This window comes from Rissa tridactyla, chromosome 16, assembly GCF_028500815.1.
Source record: "Rissa tridactyla isolate bRisTri1 chromosome 16, bRisTri1.patW.cur.20221130, whole genome shotgun sequence".
In the NCBI taxonomy this organism is placed as follows: domain Eukaryota; kingdom Metazoa; phylum Chordata; class Aves; order Charadriiformes; family Laridae; genus Rissa; species Rissa tridactyla.
In genome coordinates, this window is record NC_071481.1 from 294,000 (window position 1) to 313,545 (window position 19,546).

The window sequence follows — 19,546 nt, forward strand, 5'->3', positions numbered from 1 at the left end:
GTCAGTGATTTCTCAACCACAGGCATTTATTAGCGGATACTGTTACAGCATTTCTCTAAATGCCAGGTTCTCCTGGTTTATATGGAATGTGAAAGTTAGTGACCCACGGGGAATTGTTTCCAAAATAGTGTTTGTATTTGTATTACCTTCAAGGCTATCCAAGTAAGCTTAGGGAGAAACAGAAAAATACATAGTTAATGTTAGTTCTGCAAATAAAGAATGAAAAAATAATAAAAAAAACCAAACGATCTTCTTTCAAAAAGAAGTGATTCCAGGATCCAAGACAAAGCAGTTTGCCTAGCAGTTTTTGAACTGAACTGAGCTTCCCTGTTACAGGAAGCATCACTCCAGAATGACAGCCATGTGACAGGCTGAATGTGAATCATGATGCAGTCACCTAACGCTAGAAAAGCTTCCCGAATAAATGTTTTCGAAGGTTGTAAAATAGCTGAGGCACCTTGCCTTTCACTTTATGTAACATGCCGCCAGGCATCAGACAGCTGGAGTCTAGCAGGGTATAGCGAAAAGAGGGACGTGGGCTCTAGCCCCCACAAAAAAAACCCCAAAACCAACAACAAAAAAAAAAAAAACCAAAAAAACAAAAAGGAAAAAGAAAAAGTATCTTCTTTTCCTGGGGTTGAGAACTCAGCCTAAAAGCATGTCTCCAACTAGAGTCTGGAGAACAGTCTCAGTCCTGGAACAACTTGCATCAAGCTAAAACACGTGACTTCACATAGTTTAAAAGTTTAGTATTTGCAAAATAAAACAACCTATTTTTTGTCTTCGCCTTTATCAAAGGCAAAACCAACTTCAATTTCACAATGAAATTTGGCAAGCAACTAGTCAGAGAATAGTCTCACCAGGCTATAGCATGCATAAAGGCCAATATGGAATACGTGATTGCCCTCTATCTTGTAACAAAAATGCAGGTATCACAAACAGAACCCTTTCAAGGATTCCCTCCAAAATTAAGATTCAGGACAAGAATTTTCTTCCCTTTTCAATTTTGCCTGAGCAGGGTATTTAATTACTGCACGCTGAAAAGCATACAACAGGAAAAGTGGGATAATTCCCACTACAAAGGGCTGTGTTCACAGCACTTAACGTGTGTTCCATAAAATTTCACTTCCTTGATTACCTGTTTGTATTTTCGGTAGCAACGCTGAATAACAGCGGCAGCCACCTCTTGCTGTTCCCGGAGAGGACGACCCTGTGGTGGAGAAGGAAAGAAGCAGTAAGTAGTCAGAGTGCACCAAAACAGGACAGATGACGTGAAGCGACGCACAGCAGCCTGAAGGACACCTACTTCTAAATTTCTCCCACCAGTGCCACCTGGTCCGATTCCAGTCTAGGCATTTCCTGGTCTTACCTCTACTGTCACATCACAAAGGGGACAAACCCTCTTTACACCAAGCAGGCAACTAACCAGAGCCTCTGGGGTATATTTTGAGGATACTCTGCGAGTGCTGTTCTGGCACAGAAGGCATGCTCTGGCACGGCACGCTCTCTCCAGTACGGCAGGTGCTGGGTAAACACCAACAAGCAAATGCCTGGAGCATTGAAAAGGTTATGACAGAAACTGTACTTTTGTCCCAGGAGTGGGTACTACCCACAGTTTGTTTTGTAACAAATCATACTCTCTTCACACCTAACAAGGAAGACACTGGACGTTTAGGCCACCTACCTTATATTTCCTGAACACTGTCTGGACGAGTTTGGCAGCTTCATAGAGTTCTCTCTGCTCATGATCAGACAGAGTTAACTGTGCAAACTCATTTTCTACCTTCTCGCTGGTGGATGCACTCAGAAATTCAGACCAGTCTGCTGCCGAGGGAAGGCTGGGTTTCTCAAAAGCTATTTCACTGATTGGTGAGCCTACAGGGCTCAAGCTGGTGTTCGAAGAAGGGGTCAGGGGTTCGCTATACAGACTTCTGAAATACCAATCACAGGAGGAATTATTGGCTCACAAAGCACCTGGGCTGGCATCACAGGTAACGACAACATTTCTGAGTTCAAGATCATGCTCCCCTCCGGCTCTCCAAGCAACATCCCACATTCCTGAGCCTGCCCGTACCGCATGGCCCAGACTAGGCACTGGAAGAGAAGCCACAAGTCAGACCCTGTGGCCACATTCCCCTCCTGCCTCCTTCTGCATGCACTCCCATTCTTCCATGAATTTGCAGCTGTGCCGGCAACGATACGTTTGACCAGGAGAGTGTGGCTGGGCTTGGAACACCAGCATTGAGTCCCACTGAGAAACAGCATCTGCAGGCCAAACAATCAGCACATGCTGCCCAGCATTCGGACCACTCAAAACCCCAGAGCGACCTCCCAGCCCTCACTGACCGTATCTGTGCAGCACTGGGCAGATGATCGACATCAGCAAGGTAACTGGCCAGCCAGCTCATTGTGGTGCTCATGGCAGCGCTCTCCGTTCTCTCCACCAGCGGCGACTCCATTGGCACAAAATTCTCCCGCTTGATCCTGTCAGGCGTAGCTTCAATAATGTGCTCCGCAAGTGTCATCATGTTCACCTGGGAAGGGGAAGAGGAGAGCAAACTTTCGCCGCCTGGTAGCAGGAGCCTTATGCTTGCATGCTCCAGCCCAGCTTCACACAGATTGCCCCATTTTCCCCAAACTTGTGGTAGCCGGAGTCTGCTGTTTGTCTCAGCATTAGAGAGAAATTCATTAACCAAAGCTCATTTGCTTTTCTGTCTCTTCTGACAAAGCACTGCAGTATTTCATATTCCCCAGGCCTCCTTTTCACTGAGTGTTTGAGGAGCCTAAGAGATCTGGTGAAAGCTTTATGTCACCGGACCTTTGCTGTACACCACTGACAGCTGTCACTACTATTTTGTTTCCGAAGTAGAGCATGACAGGACAAAAAAGGCACATCAAGAGAAGTTAAAACCCTTGGGACCACAGCTGCATCAGCAATACTTCTGAACCATATCCCCCTGCCCGCCAAGGTTCACAGAATTTTTAATACCAAGAACAGAAAACAGTTCTTATTTTGCAAAGATCTGCTTCATCTGTGTTACACCAGCAAGATGAGAATATTTGGAGATGCCAGGGCAGCGCGTACAGGCTGTGCTCCTGTTAGGCTTTTCACGCAGAAGACCAAACACAGCATCTTTTCCCCAGTGACTACTTCTCATCTGTCTGTCCTGCTTCCATTGTGCTTTTATTTCCTCTATTCCATACCTGGTGGGATTTTTCCTTCCCCAAACCCACTGTCTCTCCCCTTCTCCACTGTTATCTCCCTGCCCTTTAAAGTGCAGCAGTTTGGTCTGCAACCACAGCACTGCCTCCCTCAGGTCACCTTGTCTTTGTAGGGACTGCTTCCCTGTTCCCAAAGAGCTATGGGGCCACCTTAGTCTCATTTACTGATGTGACCAGAACACTCTGCTTTTTCCTTTTTCCTTGTGAAATTGCAAACAATTTTGTGCATTCTGTACACTGTTGCAGCACACGCCAGTGCATTACCCTAAATGCTAACAGTCAGCCTTTGCACGCTGGTTGAAAGGATACCCTTTGAAAACAGAAGACAGCATACATTGACTGTGTGACCACCTCTCGGAGCCTCTGAAGGCCTCCACAGAAATGTCTCAGTTAGGGTCCTCTGCGCAGCCACCATGTTCTCCGAGACTGCTGATCTTGGTGCTACGGGTATGTTTACCTGCAAGTCATCCATGTGGTGTAAGCAGTCCTCGTCCCCTGCATTGTCCCTATAGGACAAGAGCTCCGCATCCACCATCTCCCTGTCAGCCATCATCAGCACATTCATCTGCTCTCGCTGGCGTAGCCGATGGGCTACAGTGTCCTTTCCCAGAGCAGCCCCCTTCTGGCTCCCCGCCACCTGCACTGCAGACACACCAATATAAATGTCTTTTGGGTTCCATTTGATGCCTGCTTGGCTGCCAGAGCCCCGGTACCCAGTAACTTCTGGGATGTGCTGGGAGAGCTCCCGGCCATAGTCCCTTATCCCTTCACTGGGGCTGATTGTCTCAGTGGTGGATTGCTTGGAGCTGGAGTTCTGCTTCCTGATGCTCGGCTGTTCCAGGCTCAGCGCAGTGGAAAGCAGCTTCTCTTGCCGGGCTTGAAAATATTCAGGGCTCAGCTTATGTTTTTTGGGTGCAGGGTAATCTTTCTGAGTCTCACTGCTGTAGTAACTGGAAGGTTCTGATCTTGGTCGTCTCAGCTCTGGAAACAAACAGATCAATGGTCAAAACGAACCATGCAACACATGATCGCTGTAGGAACCAACAACAGCTTCTGCCACAGAGCTGCAGGTGAAGTTTGTGCCATGCTCTGGGACACCCAACAGGATGAGCGAAGGGGGTAACTATCACCCCAGGAGGATACGACCTCAACCACTCTTAAGGTACACACATCTTTCTGAAGCAGGCACTCACTCCTCTGCCCAATACTCATGCAAGTGCATGGAGCACATGACAGACAGCCCACAAGAAAAGAATTAAGCATGGACAGCTGGGCTACAGATGCCGTCTGCCACCCAAGGGAGCTCCCTGCTCCCAGGTTTTCACGTGTCAAACGTCAGCAAAGCAGTGCATGCCCTCAGGGTTGTTTTACCTGTGTTTGTACTGGAAATCACAGTGACTCCCTTCTGAGGCTCCTGAGAGGCAATAAGCTCACCGTGCCACTGGGACACCCAGTTCTCTGTGTTGGAGTCTGTGCTCGAGGGGCACTGAACCCTGGGGTTTTGCCCAAGCTGAGTTTGCTCATCACGCTGGAGCTGCTCCAAGCACTCTGCCAACTTCACATGGCCTCGAGACCGGGCAATGGCCAGTGGCAGTCTCCCAAGGGAGTCAGGAATAGAGATGGCTCGGCGGTCCCACTTGTACAGCACAACAGCTGCATCCATGTGGCCCAGGGCACATGCCCACATCTGAAAAAGAAAAGATAACTGACCCATTGGGAGAACCTGCCTTCTCCTTTCCTCCTTGCTAACGCAGTGGAGTCTGGTCCCAAGCTGATGGAAAAACGACTCTGATAAGCAAAACCGTAACATGCTTGAACTCCAGCAACTGGCCTTTATAAATGTTCTATCCTGACAAATGGCCACGACAGAGGATTAGATGCATGCTATTCTCCCCTATGACAGAGAAACCTCCATCTGCCAAATGAAGATGACAATTTGACAGCTTCTTGTTTAGCAATAAATGTTTTTTGGGTTTGGCTTTTTTTGCCCTTTTTTTTTTTTTTGACATTGGCATCACTGCAGAGACAGAACAGTCTCATACGCAAAGGAATCTCTGAGGTCAAAAACATGTAGACAGGACTAAAGGTTGGCAACAATAAAACTAACACTCTGCTGTTGTAAACTGGCACTTCTGGTTCCACCTGCTTTGGCTTTTTGCTTGTCTAAATTCTCAGTCACGATTTCATGATTCCAATGTCCAAGACATTGTAATGACTTTACAGCCTCTACAGGCAATCGGTCAAAGAGAACAACTGGAAAGAAGGCGTGTAAGGTCCTTTTTCCAGCAGAATACTGGAGACGAGATTTTGGGTAAAACACAAACCAGAACCACCTGTCCCCCGTCCTCATATTACTCAATGACAAGGTTTTTTATGCATGGTCTCTCTCAACAAAATGCCAGGAGGGTGATAGTGCCGTGTCTGACCATTTAGACAGCAAGGATACACAAGAAACATCTACTCTTCAGAGTGTGAAAGACACTAGGAAAAATAACACATCAGGAAGAATGCCGTACAGTCCTCAGATCCTCTCAGAAGTTTCAATCTCTGCTCTTACCAGAGGAGTGCAGGAGAAATGATCCACATTCAAAGGGTCAACTTCCAGCTCCAGATCGATGCTGTCTGCATGTTTGGTGCTGCAGAGGAAACAGCAGAACAAATGATGCTCTGGCGTCATGTTAGGATCATTGCCTAAATGCACAGCTTCACCCGATGCACCACACCACAAATTAGTGGCCACGCATATGCCCACGACACACATATTTATTACAGATAGTGCCCCCACCAGAGACTTAAAGAGCATGATACATCCAGTAACTGGACTTGCTCTCTCAAGAGACAGGTCCTGTCAGATCAGGGGACAGGAACAAGTTCAGGGACTTGGCTGTCGGTAAGGGACAACCAGAAATCTGGACCAAGCAGAGCTTGGTTTCTGCCATGCCCGTACTGACACCCAAGAGTCCAAGGGGCTGGGTCTTACCGCCATTTGATGAGGGTCTGGATCAGTGTAGCATAGCCCTGGGCAGCGGCTAGGTGGAGCAGTGTCATTCCTCGGAAAGTCTTTGAATGGATCAAGTGTTTGGACTTTGCCCAGCAAGCACGACTCATCATCTTCTCGCACACCACCACCACGCGGCTCTCAAAGCAGCTGCCCAGTGTCCCAGTCCCAGAAACGCACTGAAACACCACACACATCCCAGTTTAACCACTGAGGGGAGCTGCAACCTGCCCTGAGCAGGCGGGCTCCCACAGGTACCCAGACAGTGGCTAATGCGAGTGAAAGCCAACTGCTGTTAAAAGACACCCAGAAACCAGACTTGTTGTTTAGGAAAAACTATAATCCTTTCCAACCACCCCAAAACCAAACTCTGGTAAGAAAGCATAAAGGTGCCATGTCTGGACACAGCGCGGTTCATACCTGCACCTGCGTTCCTCCGTTCCCGCTTCCATTGCTCCCGCCTCCTACTCCTTGTTTGTGCTGCTGGGAGCCAGTCATTTCAGCCATTCTCCTCTCCATCTGCTCAAGTCGCTCCAATATTGACATCCTGAACTGGTTATCTAGGTTAGAGAAAGCCAGAATAAGGATATTTCCATGGAAAGAAAGATCAGGTTTTGGCAGCCTACTGCAGGAAGCCACAAACAACCATCCTGGAAGTCACACAGGAGATTTGCGCTGCTTGGCAACACACAGGGACACTTGCCCCGCAGCATCCCAGCTCTTCAAGTTCCTGCAGCAGCCCTTTGACTGCAGTTCCAGAAAAAAATCCTTACGGAAAACAGACAGGAAAATTAAAAATGCAGGCAGAAGATGGATCCCTTCCCTTCTGATTCTACCTGTATCCACACAATAAAGGACTGGGGTAATGCAACTTCTTTGAACACAAAAGTAAACCCTAAGCACATAGAACGATTCAGCCAGCATTTCAGTAGGATCATATCTGACAAACTACTCTCCGTTTTACAGTCAATCCCTCTACTTTACCAGAGTCCTGAATTCAGCTTGGCTTGCCTCCTGAAACCACGCAATAATGGTACCTGGAGGAAAGAGAGTCCTCTGCTTCCTTCTATGCTTAGAACAAGGAGCCTTTAAAAAGGCACTTGCTCCTTCCCTGACAGGCTCCCTTTCTGGAAAACAGCTTCAACCAGGCGCCAGAAACAGAACTACCAGAAATCACAGTGCATGGGCACCGATAATCCAGGAACATCATTCTGAAAAGCAGCACAACACTCGAGCCCTCTGGTCTCTGCAGAAATCTAAAGGCTATATTAGTTATTTTCTCCTCCTTGCATTGTAACCTAGCACTGTAATACAGCTACTAATGCTTTAATAGTGGAGCAGGGAGACTTAGATAGTTAACAGGACATTGCTAAACCTGATACTGTAGAGAACAACTCAAGCAAACTTTTTGTGTTCAGGGCCAGCCAGTGCAGCTCGACTGGCTGCAACAAGGAGAGCTCCTCCTGTCTGGTGACACATAAGGGAGAAGCTTCATGCAGCTCATGTGAAGCTGGGCAGGATAATTTTGTGGACAGGAAACATTTAATTAATCTTGCTATCACGCTAACAGCACATATAATAATCTGTGGAGAAAAGACAACCCTCATCCTGTTTGGTTTCGTGCATCCATGGTGATGACGTGGTGGTGCAGAGCACTGATAACCCCAGAACAAAGCCAACCAACAGCAAGAGGAATCTGTGCATCAAAACGAACAAGCTCTGATCAGGTTGTAAAAGAGAAAGTCTTCTCCGAGTGACCTGGTGACGTGCAGAGTCCATTGCAGGAGCACTTGTACACTCTGCAAGGCACAGCTCTCACCAGAGGGTATTACAGAGGTAGGCTCTCTCTGCTGTGCTGCACTGAAACCACATTGCAGCCCATCGATATGAGACAGCCCAGGTCCACTGGCTAAAGATGTGCCCCTCTCCCTACGAGGCGGCCGTGGTTTGACCGCAGACGAGAGCTCGGCTCCCTCCCGGGCAGCTCCAGGGGGCTGTAACACCGCGTCCCACCCTGCCTGCCCAGAGCCAGGAGCGTGGCCAGCACCCATTCCACCGCACTGCAGCCTTTCCTCGCCTAGTCCAAAACACTATCACTTATTATCAGTGCCTTGTCAGTAATTCCTTTGTCCTGTTAATTGCAAAGCCTCTGTGAAAGTGACTGACAGTTACACGAGGAAATATTGGTAATGCAGCTGCAGTGCCAGGGCCCGTCTCTGACCGGCGGTGACAGCGGCAGCAGACGTTGTTGTCCCAGCGAGCCCTGGCTGGGAGTGCTGCAGTGTGCTGCAGTGCAGTCCGCGGCGCCGTCTCCTCCCCACCGCCAGCCGCAGCACGTACGCTGCGGAGGACGGCAGGGACCCTGCTGCGCAGACACCCCGCTCGCTGTGGGCCGTGTCCGACGGAGCCACCACAACTCGGGCACCATTGCCACGCAGGCTAACAGCTCCGTTCTGCACATTTAACACTGCTCTCTCTAGCCAGGTGGCCAGCACTTGCGTTTTATTAGAGCTAAGAGTAGCAACACACACCGGGCATTGTATCTGAGCCTTCAACCTTGTATAGGCAAAAGTAGCATCTTTTTAAAAGACGAAGAAATTTGGCTTGAACCAGTGTTATAGAACAAGCAGCCCAGGGCTGCAATATATTGGAGATTTGCTCCTACCCATTTAGCTGTCAAAACAGGATAACTATTCTGTACAGCCAGAAACAGCAGAAGAAAATGACTCCAGTGAGATGCAGAAGTACATTGTGCAATTACTATTTTTTCCCCTTTTTTTTTTCAAGCTGAAACCTTTGTGGTTTCATGTCTGTGCCCATTTTCCAGGCTCTTGTCTCTAGGCTCTGTGATCTCTAATGAGTGAAGCCTCCACCCTTCCTGATAGGAGGCTAATGATGCTGAGCACTCCCTGGCATGTTTTGTTGGAGGACTGAAGTTACTAAAGGGACATCTTCCACCACCCCTGTCCCCAGATGGGAACACCAAAATAAGGAAAGAAAAGCAGGGAACTTTTCTTCAGAAACTGAATTTGAAACAGCAGTATTCCTATTGAGACACCTGGACAGTGCTCCCGGGAAGCACGCAGGGCAGGACTACCTGATTCACGCAGCAGAGGGTTTCTGTTTGACTTAACAGGCATCTGAAGAACAGACACTGTAATCTCATCACAGTAACCTGTAACCCCACAGCATCTTACCAAGACAACGGTGTTTTTCACAGACAGTTGTAAATCGCTGCTCAGACCACAGGCAGGTCACAAACATGCTGCTATTAGTAAAACAGGAAGGGGAAACAAACATTCTGGAGCTCCAGCAGAGAGCGAGGGGAGCCCTTGGCAGAGACCGCCGGCGTTTACCCAGCAGCAGGGCGCACCCTGGGATGAGAAAGCTCCAGGCAGCAAATAAGGAGAGCGGGGCGGTGGTGCGTGGAAAGTGTCTCTACGCTGCCCGTTTTCCAGGTGATTAAACTTGCTACCTAAGCAGCTAGAACAAAGCCACAACTTATGGCAATTTCAAAATTATTTATGTATAGTGCTTCCATAATAAATGTGCACTGTGCTATCTACCAAAAAAAGAAAATTAAAAAAAGGAAGGGCAGAGAGAGAGCACAAACAGGAAAGGGAAGACAGCAACTAGCTATGCTGCAAGAGTTGGTACATCCTTAACAAAGCAAAACAAGGACACCGAAGCACAGAGGCACAGCCGAAGGGAAGGACACCTTCCCCCAAGGTTCCCTCTGGACTCAGCAACGAGACAAAAGGCTCCTCCTGGACCTGGACACACGCAGATCAGCGGCACTCGGAGCGCGGTCAGCACGGTTCCCACACCGCCATGAGCTGAGAGATGCCCTGCCCGGGCTGCAGCGAGGACACCCCAGCTCAGCCCTTGTGTGGAAGGGCCCCGCGACATTCAACCCCCTCAACAGCACCTTTCCTTCTGTCCTCGCCTGGAGTGGGCCAGGGAACCCGCCTGCTTTCCGTCAGGCTCCCAAAAGTAAACCACATACAAATACCGATTTCTGCACACTCTCTTCTCGGTGCACTCCTGCAGATTCTCTCAGGATCATTTTAAAAACCAACTGTCCACAGGTGGGTGAACTCCCAAACTATTTTACCAGGTTGCCTAGTCCTGGTAAAAGGTACTAGGTCCTACCCCATTAAAATTAAGCTACAAAGAATAAATGTCATCTTGTACTTTAAAAACTTAGATTTTGCAGGGGCCTAATTAAAGGGTAAGTCTTTAAGTGACCTCCTAGGAATCGACATTCTTTAAGTCCCAAGCTTGCCAGCTTGTATCAAAGCATTATCACTTCTGTATTCTCAGTAACAGGATTTGGCCAGCTTCATGCCCACGGACAACAGCATAATGTAGAAAATAGAAGTATAACTTACGCCACAAACTGGCATGAAAACATCTTCTTTCTGTTACATAGTCATGGGTTCAACAGGTTCAAAACCAAAGTCTGCTTTACACACCACAAGTCATATGCGATACACCCAGTTTATCTTGAAAACTGATGTATCTGTATCCCCATTAGCAGCCTATATAGAAGGGTGACTGCTGCAGCTGTGTAAAACTCAGAGGAACCGGGTACTGAACATGACAGGTCTGAAACGAGATCCTCCAGACCAACAGTGAAGGTATCGGATGGCACCACAACACATTCTTTAAGCAAAGTACTGTGCTTCATCCCAAAAGAAAACCACGTTTTCTGGTAAAGAAAACATGGTAAAACCTGACCCAGTATCGCTGACTGTCTTAACGCATTTTCCTGTGAAAACCCTAATTGCCAAAAAAGCACTGTCAGCAAAGCCCAGACAGGATGAAAATGAAGTGCAAATGAGAAAAAGAAAAGCTGTCTGAAGTTATGCAATTTACCTTGCAAAAATTAAGAGATGGGCTGTAAGTGCCCTAGGGATGAACGTCCCAGGTTTCACTCTGAGTTCAAGACCCTTTATCCCTCATTATTTCTTACTCTGATGGTCACACTCTCTTCTGTCTTGCTCACTTCAGGGTCTGTGTAGAGCCACCTGGCCAGCAGGCAATGAAGTTACAGAACACAGGTTCCATGTTCTTGTCTTCTACATTCAGCAGCGGGTCTCACGACAAGTACCCACCTCGCAGCACACTGAAGACAAGAGCTCAACAGCATACAGATCAAGTTGTCAAAACAAGCTTTTCTCCTGCTACATTATACAGGAAGCCTGAACAGCTCCAGCCCAGAGAAGATGACGTCTTGCACTGGAAGAACCTAGCTCTTTCCAAAGGCAGCAAAAATGCACGTGGATACAAACATATCCACCTATTTAAGGTTTTACACAAGGACTCTGCTTTTGATGATCAAATTTCAGGGTTTTTTTGTGAGACAAAAAATTAGACTTGCAAATTTTTCCATTTCTTGAGTTTTTCCATTACATACAAATTTGAAGAAATGTTACAATATCATTGTGGAATCTTCTGTGGAACTCTGCAAACTCCAAGCGTGTGTTAATTAGGGACCTACGCCATCACACATAAAGCCATTTTCACTTCTGCTGTCCTCAGCCCTTCGTAGTGGAGGTAGAGGATATCCCATGGATTCAAAAACGAGCTTAGGAAACAGTATTTATTTGCAGGGTCTGGTCCTCCTGAGAAAACCAGCTGTTCCAGTGTCGCACCAGGACAAGGTGGCTCCGCAGCACCCGCAGGCTGAGGGGACCCCGACTGTCCCTGCAAGGAGGGGCTGGAAAGAGCTGCGTGGCCAGATTTTGACCCGTACTAAGAAACTGGTTTGAATCTCATACTCATTTCCCTAAAACACGAACCATCATTTGAGTGCAGAAGGAGCTTCTTTTTAATTCGTACTCAGAGGGAGCCTACTACTGATTACAGTAATGATAGCAAGTTATGGACAAAACATTTCTAGAGACGCAAAACTATTCTGTACAAGCCTTTTAAGGATGCAGGGTTATTTACATCAGTTAGCATTTTACAGAGCTACGCCCTGTACAGGGACGGCAGGAGCGCCCACCCCGTGAAGCCAAACAGCTGGTGAAGCTCCGGGCTGCGCCTGCCCCGTGCTGACAGGGCAGCTGAACACAGCACTTGAAAATGTTATACATGCTTTTTCCATGGAAGGAGGCAAGAGGGCTGCTACCAGCAACGTCTGCAATTATACACCGAGTGGGACAGTTCCTGCAGAACCACCCAAAGACACTCCACCACTCCCTCCTTCAGCCGCGTCGTCCCGCCAGCAGGAGACAAGGCACTTGAGACTCTAACAAGAATAAGGGTGGAGTTACATAGAAAAGCAAGGACCAAATCTGGGGGAAACGCCAGTGCTGCAGAGCTTAGTAACAAGTGCAATACCTGCCCCCCTGCCATAGCCCTTCCCAGCTTCTCACCCCAAGACCTCTCCCAAAGACACTATTTCTCTTTTTGAGCTACACAAGCAGTGTTCTTGATGGGCGGGCACCAGCTCAAACCATTGCCTCCTGCTCCTGCTTTTTTACAAAATGTAGCAAAGCCACATGTTAGCAGACATTGAGTCTCAGATCTTGCACTTTTGTTGGGTTTTATCTAAAATACTACTATGGTCTAGGTATGGAGCTAAGAGGACACCAACATACAGCCACGAGTGACCAGACCTCCTTCGCTTGACGAGTCAGGTTTAAGAAATTAACATAGAGCTGCTTTTCTAATCCCTGCACACCGCTTTACTGGACAAGTAAATATCTAAAAGGATCTCCTCTTTTGTTCTTTCGCCAAGCAAGCTCCAACCAGCAAGAAACAGTCTGTACCACTCACGACATGGCAGTGCTGCCTAAACTACTACAGAGGAAACACTGCTTTGCACTGATGAAAATAAATCAGCAGATCTTAGCAGTGAGCAGTGTCTATATCGCTTGCTCTTTTTTCCACTCTCACCTGGAGATCTGGGGTTTCTGCCACACCGCACAGCCCAAACGACAGACAGCATTTGACTGGAAGCACTCAAGGACGAGGGCGGCGTGATCCCCAGCACATTCCACTGGTCAGTATCTGCCCAGGATATAATTATTTCCCCGCAGACTTCTAACCACTGAACTTAACGCTGCTGTGTGAGATCTGTATCTGCACATGTCCCCAGGCACTGTGCTTAAATACTCAGGAGGCAAGAAGCCGCTCCGAGGACACCGGCTTCTCAGCACGTGCAGGTTCTTTAACGGCAGTTTCTGTGTAACAACATTCCCTGCATGAACACATGCAGACTGAATTTAACAAGTGCGATAGCTGAGCGCTGTAAAAAAACATGCAGCGCAAAGACATTTTTCTGTTTTGCAGAGCAAGTCAGACACACCATATTCTCCCACCCAGCGCAAGCGATGGGTGGAGATGGAAGCAGTCTACGGACACACCACTTCTCTGAGTGCCGCTGCTCTGTTCCCGTTTTACAGATCATCTGTCACTTGCCTATAAAATCTCGCTCAGTTCTTCTGTACGTTAAAAATCCTGAACACCTTCCATGTCGCAGCATCAATTTGATCTGGTTTAGTACTTACTTCTGAGGTGTCATCATTGCAGAAACACGTATTTCTGAAATGAAGCTGCAGTAGCATCTTCAATGCATCTTACAAAAAGCCCTGTTCAGCAGTAAGCTGTTACAGGTCACTGTCTCTACCAGCAAATTAAAGCTCTTACAATTTTTACTTAATATTCTAAGACAAATTCATATCTGTGCTAGCAAGGCAAGTCACTTCCAGGCCTTTTGATTAGTGACAAATACCACAACTACTAAGGCACGAGATGATGAAAACACCATATTTACACGCTGAGCCTAAGTGACAGCTGAAGAAAGTCTGTGCTTTCACAGAAGAAATAAACACTACTGGGCATGGGCAGGAATAATGAAGTAATCCAGACCTGCGCGTACAGGCATTGTCATTGATTTGAAGCCATTAATGCACCTACCAGTGCAAGACTTTTTACTGGCAACACTTTTCCCCCTAGTTAATTCTGCGGGATTTTAGCTATTACTCCCGTGCCATCTGGGACTACTCTGCTCCTCTCTGTCACACCGAGCAGCCAGTGCTTCCTCAAAAGATGGCACTTCTCCCCCTGCTTTTCTTTATCATGCCATTACCAGAGGAGAGGAGAAGGGGGATGGCTCAGGCTGATTTTTTCCCCAACTGCCAGTCTCTATACCAACAGCACTTGCTACCTTTTTTTTCAGGCTTCTCTTCCACACGGCTTAGGGATGGCAGGATTTTCACATTACCCAGGAACGGCTACTTCAGCACACCCGGAAAGGTTTCAGAGATGCCATGTGGACTCGATGTATTTTAGAGGTAGGGCAGACCGCTGAAGATATCACTTCTTGTGCTATTTAGTAATTTGTATAAAAACAGTTGGCTGCCTGCATATCAGGTCAGAAATTGGCCGTGCTTTCCCATAGGTGCCAGCACCATGGAAGATGCTGTGCTTTTGTATGTATGCAAAGAGCAACAGCCAAGGAGGAGCTGCGCTGCTGCTCACCTGCACAGTGCTACCCACCGCTCACGGACACTCCCTCCTCCAAGGATTACACGCTAAAGGAGCTATAAACAGGGAAAAGACACCTCACAGGGCACTATGCAGTATCTGTGCAATGGTACTGTAAGTACGGTAAAAATTCTGACCCAAGTTTTCTCTCATAAAAATTGCAAACTCAAGAAACAAAATATTCACCCAGAAATCAGCACAATGATGAACAGAATGATATAAAATGGCCTCTATTGTCTGCAAAATTAGATAAATAGGAACTGCTGCAAGCTACAGAACTGTGAAACACTAGAATACATCAGAAAAAGAGATCAAGATCTCCTTCACTGGAAGCTTTCAAAAAGTCATATGTCCACCACATTCACCCTATCTGTAAACTGGGAGTGGCCTACATGGTCTTCTGAATTCTCCTTCCTAGTCCTGCTCTTTTTTTGCAAAACGAGTTTTGCAATAACCTGGCAGGGAGCAGGCGTGTGCCTCGAGCATCCCTGAACTCCCCATGGGAGGTCCGGGCTACTGACCTCATCCTGCGCCGCACCACCTCAGAGCGCGAGGTGTGTTGGATGCTATCGTCCTGCCGCACGCGCGATGCTACAGTACAAGTGCTGTCACAACTCTGAACCTGCACCGTAACATCACCAACAAGGGAGGGAAACGCCACCGCGTCCCGCAGCTGGGGGCACAGGGAGGAGGGGGAGGAACAGCGAGCTTAAAAAAGCGCGCATTCACACTGTAGGTACAGTCGAGTGACGGACAACACAGAAGCATGCAGATGTAACCAAACTGATACTGCACGACACACCGTCCCGACATACTTACTGGAAGCAGTACTTGGTCACACCTGCGCAGGGTGGGAGTCCCAGACCCCTCTGCAGCACCTCTACCGGCTGCCAGGTAAATAAACCCCCAACACCTGGCACCGGCGGACTGACCTGGGAGTCTACAGAGGCATCAGCGGAGGCTCCAGCCGGCGTCTGGCGCGGACCCTGCGGCAGGGGCGGTCGGAGCGGGCTCCCCCAGACCCGGCCGTCGCCTTTCGCATCCTCGCCGCGCCGGAGCTCCTCGGTCCCGCCGGCGGGAGCCTCAGCGCTGCCCGCCCCGCACCTCCGCGGCGCAGGGGCTAGCGCTCGCCGGCATGCCCCGGGACGGGGAGAGCCCCGGCCGCGGCGGCCGGGCGACGTCCGGCGGCGGGGGCCATGGCGGGGCGCAGGGCTGCCCGAGGGCTGGCGCCGGAGGGCAGCGCCGCAGCACGGGCGGGCTCCGGGGCAGGCTCCAGCATGTGGGAGACCTGCGAGTCTCCCCGCACGGCGACGGGCCGCGCCTCGCCCGCACCGGGCGGCTCACAGAGGGGACGCGGCTGCCGCCCACCGGAGCCCGCGGACGGGCCCGGGACAGGAACCGCGGGCGGCCGACAAAAGCACCGGCGTCCCGGGCGATGGATCAGGCGAGAGGCTGGGAGCCGGCGGGGCGGCGGCCCCGGCTACCCCGGGCGCGGCCGAGGGCCCATGGCGGCGCCCGACACCCCCTCGCACCCGCCGGTACCCGCTCCGGGGCGGGCGGCCCCGAGACCCCGCCGCCGGGCGCTGCGGCTCAGGCTGCCTCGGCGGGGAGCGGGGTCCCGCCGCCGCCCTCAGCCCACGCCGGGGCCGCCCGGCGCCGCCATAGCGGGATACCAGCCCCGTCCGACGCCTCCCGCCCGCGCTCAGCGGCGGCCGGCTGCGCCCGCGGGCGGCGGGAGGCGGCTGCGGCCGCCGCCTTCCATTGTCTGTGGCGGCGCGGCCCCGCTCCCCCCGCCCCGCTCCCCCCGCCGGGCCCCGCCCCGCGGCTGACGTCACCCGCACCCAGCGCCGGCCGCCGCCGCGTTCACAGCGCGCGCCCCGCGCTCGGCGGCCCCGGGGAGCCCGGCCGGAGCCCGCCGCGGCACGGACGCGGGCAGCGACCGAGCTGTGCCCGCCCGGCGGCCCGGTCCCGGTCTCCGCCCCGGCCGGAGGGCGAGTGCCGGTGCCTGCGGGAAACGCGCGCCCACACGGCGAGCTCCGGTAGCACGGGATTCAGGGCCGGGACGTGCGATACCGGCGTCACCCTCAAGCCTGCAGGCTCTTGCGTGCAGCTCTGTTCATCTCGCTACACACAAAATAATTACAGTTTTGCTAATTGCCCTATTAAGGCACATTTGCAGAGCGTTAAAACCCGACGTAAAACGTCAGAGAAAGTCCGTGCAGGTACTTGATGGAAAAGGGCCTGCAGAGCCCAGCACCGACCCACCCCTCGGCCCGAGAGAAAACACGCTGTGCAGAGGCACCGCTCGACGCCTGACCATAAAGTCAGGCTGGCTCAAAAGACAACGTCCAGAACGGGAAGGGAAATCCTCCTCACCTTAATTCAACCACATTATAGCCAAGCAGAAAAGGATGCTCTGGGAAATGCAGCCAAAGCAACAGAAGAGCGCTCTGAAACAAGGGTGGCAGCGCGGGCTGTCCTTAATGGTCGTGTGCGAAAGGAAAAAAACAACAACCCAACAATTCCCAACAGGAACACAAACATGACAGATCAGGAGTCAGTAAAGAAGAGAGGAGGATGAACAGAAACATTTTAAGTTTACAGTGGCATCCACGTCCCGTACCAACGCTCCTGCTGCACCCACCGCCCCGTAACACAGTACAAAACCTTCATCCCTATTCCCGAACAGAACCCAAACATATAATCTCTTATGGTAAAATCCAAGATGTAAAGTTAAGCACCCAGTGACCTCGATCCAAATGGAGGGAGGAGTGATGAAACAGTGATACTGTTCATGGACATGGAGTCTTTTCTACCAAAATTCTCTTATGGCAGTGAAACAACATTTTTAAGGACCTCACCGATCCTGAACATGTCTCTCCTATAAGACTGCTGTCTGCATCTCATCACACCTGCACGCTACAAAGGGCATCTGGTCCCGGCAAACAGACATCCTCCGTGGATTTTGGTGATGAACATCTGCCACCTCGCACGCTTACCACCATGTTACAGAAATCCTGTACCTGCCAAACTGTGAAATGCCACAGGGAGCACACACACGCCGTGCTGTCACAGACAACTTGCATGCATGTGATCCCATCCACCTCCCGCATGCCGAAATGAGAGTTTGGGTGCCACAGGTACGGCCACGTCACACCAACATGAGTGCACCACCAAACCCCCCAGTCTTTTTTATGTTTTCCAGCTGGGAAACACAGCCAAATCTTAAACTGAGAATCCAGCAGTAGCTGAAAGGCTGCCTGTTACGCTCTCTTGCATCAATGCCATTTCTATTCAGTACCAGTCACACCCTCATCCATGCCATACAGTTCACTCGTTGCCTGCCCGTACCTTTAAGTTCTGTTTGGGCTCCCTATGGCAGCACTTACCCCTCCACAACCTCTTTTCTGCAGATGCATAAGCATAATGCCAAGAAGCACTCACACCAGTCTCCCTGGAATTTCTGATCACGCCCCACGCCAAGGAAACATCATCACTACAGACATCTTCTGAAAGCGGCAAAGGCTTCAGAGGAGAGCAAACCCACGTGCGTTCCTCTGGAAATCTGTACTAAAAAGCCCTTCTAATTTATTACACATCTGTCACTAGAAGATCTCTGTCCTTCACTTCAGAAGGGGTTTCATTTGCTTTCTGTTTTTCTTACTTAAGAGAACCTCTTCTCAGGCAGTGAATGAAAAGTGAGGTCAAACGGCTATTTGACACAATGGCTTCTGAAAACTATCGGTTTTATAGAGAAAAAAGAAGAGGCTGCCAAGTTTATCAGGGGGGATCAGGATCACATGGGAGTGCTTCCTTTATGAGAAGAAGAAAGGCTTTCTTTCTTTTTAAAGAACACCATGATTCTAATTAACTAGAAAAAAAATATGCAAGAACATCAGCAGCGAGTGTCATTTGTAAAAGATCTAATTCATCTGTGGGGTAAAATAAGGAAAACTCAGAATATAACAAGGGTGGCTGTCCATAGTTCGGAAAAAGGTGCACTATGCTTTATAGCGCAGCATAGACACTGGAGAAGGATGAAGCCCTTCAGAGGATGGGCACCCAACATGCTGCTCCTTCAAACTCCCCCGCATGTTCCTTCGCTTGGCTCGGTACAGTCCCACAAACAGGAGGCAGGGAGGGATGTGGTCTCACAACACTTCCAGTCATTTGCAGTACTGCTCCCTCATCCCATTGGCCAGTACTTGCTCTGTGCTCAAAAAGGTGGGATTTTATCCTTGTCCCAAGCTCGCTACTTCCAACAGGAACAATTACTATAAACCAGGAAATTATGTAATGAAATGTTTTTCTCTGGGAAACTCGATTCCCACTGTTTCACTCAAAACACCCTCCTGTTCATTGTATTTCCCCCAGAGCCGGAGCCCTACACGCACTGTTTACATGGTCCCTGAATAATCATAAGAATTATTTGCCTTTAAAAAAAAAACTTAAAGCAAAAGTTGCTATAACTGCTTAAAAGAAGGAAGCACGATATATCATACCACTGCTGCTCTCTGCTAGTGCAGTAGCCAGGTGGAAGCAGATCCGGCCAAGACGCTGCACAGGCCCAAGCGTGGCTCCCACGGCATTCCCCTGTGGCAGAGGGTACAGCAATGTCCCCCAGCCAGCAGCGTCTCTGCTCTGAGCCTGCACTGAGAGCTGCTCAGCGTGCAAAACAGTTTGTGCTCACTTTTTCCTGCTGGTCACCGTGGAACTCTGGTTTTGCACGCTTGGTTTCAGATGCTTCTCCGTTGAAGTGTGGAAACTTCTACAGAGGCGTGATTCCCAGCGTGCTTACTACCTTAGCATTAACTGGGAGCCATCCAT

General features: G+C 49.8%; 1 protein-coding gene across 4 annotated transcripts in view; it reads right to left on the minus strand.

Annotated features, from left to right (window-relative positions):
• Window positions 1-19,546, minus strand: part of CAMTA1 (calmodulin binding transcription activator 1) — a 292,757-nt gene that overhangs the window by 18,366 nt on the left and 254,845 nt on the right. For 3 of the 4 annotated variants that reach the window (XM_054222808.1, XM_054222805.1, XM_054222807.1), the window contains 8 exons: window positions 6,641-6,780; window positions 6,203-6,399; window positions 5,780-5,858; window positions 4,594-4,909; window positions 3,680-4,203; window positions 2,347-2,534; window positions 1,685-1,931; window positions 1,139-1,210 (listed from right to left, as the gene is read on the minus strand). In XM_054222808.1, coding sequence (XP_054078783.1) covers window positions 1,139-1,210; window positions 1,685-1,931; window positions 2,347-2,534; window positions 3,680-4,203; window positions 4,594-4,909; window positions 5,780-5,858; window positions 6,203-6,399; window positions 6,641-6,780 — 1,763 coding nt within the window. Of the gene's footprint in view, window positions 1-1,138; window positions 1,211-1,684; window positions 1,932-2,346; window positions 2,535-3,679; window positions 4,204-4,593; window positions 4,910-5,779; window positions 5,859-6,202; window positions 6,400-6,640; window positions 6,781-15,651; window positions 16,315-19,546 lie in introns of those variants that run through there. The other variant, XM_054222806.1, reaches the window with a different exon arrangement.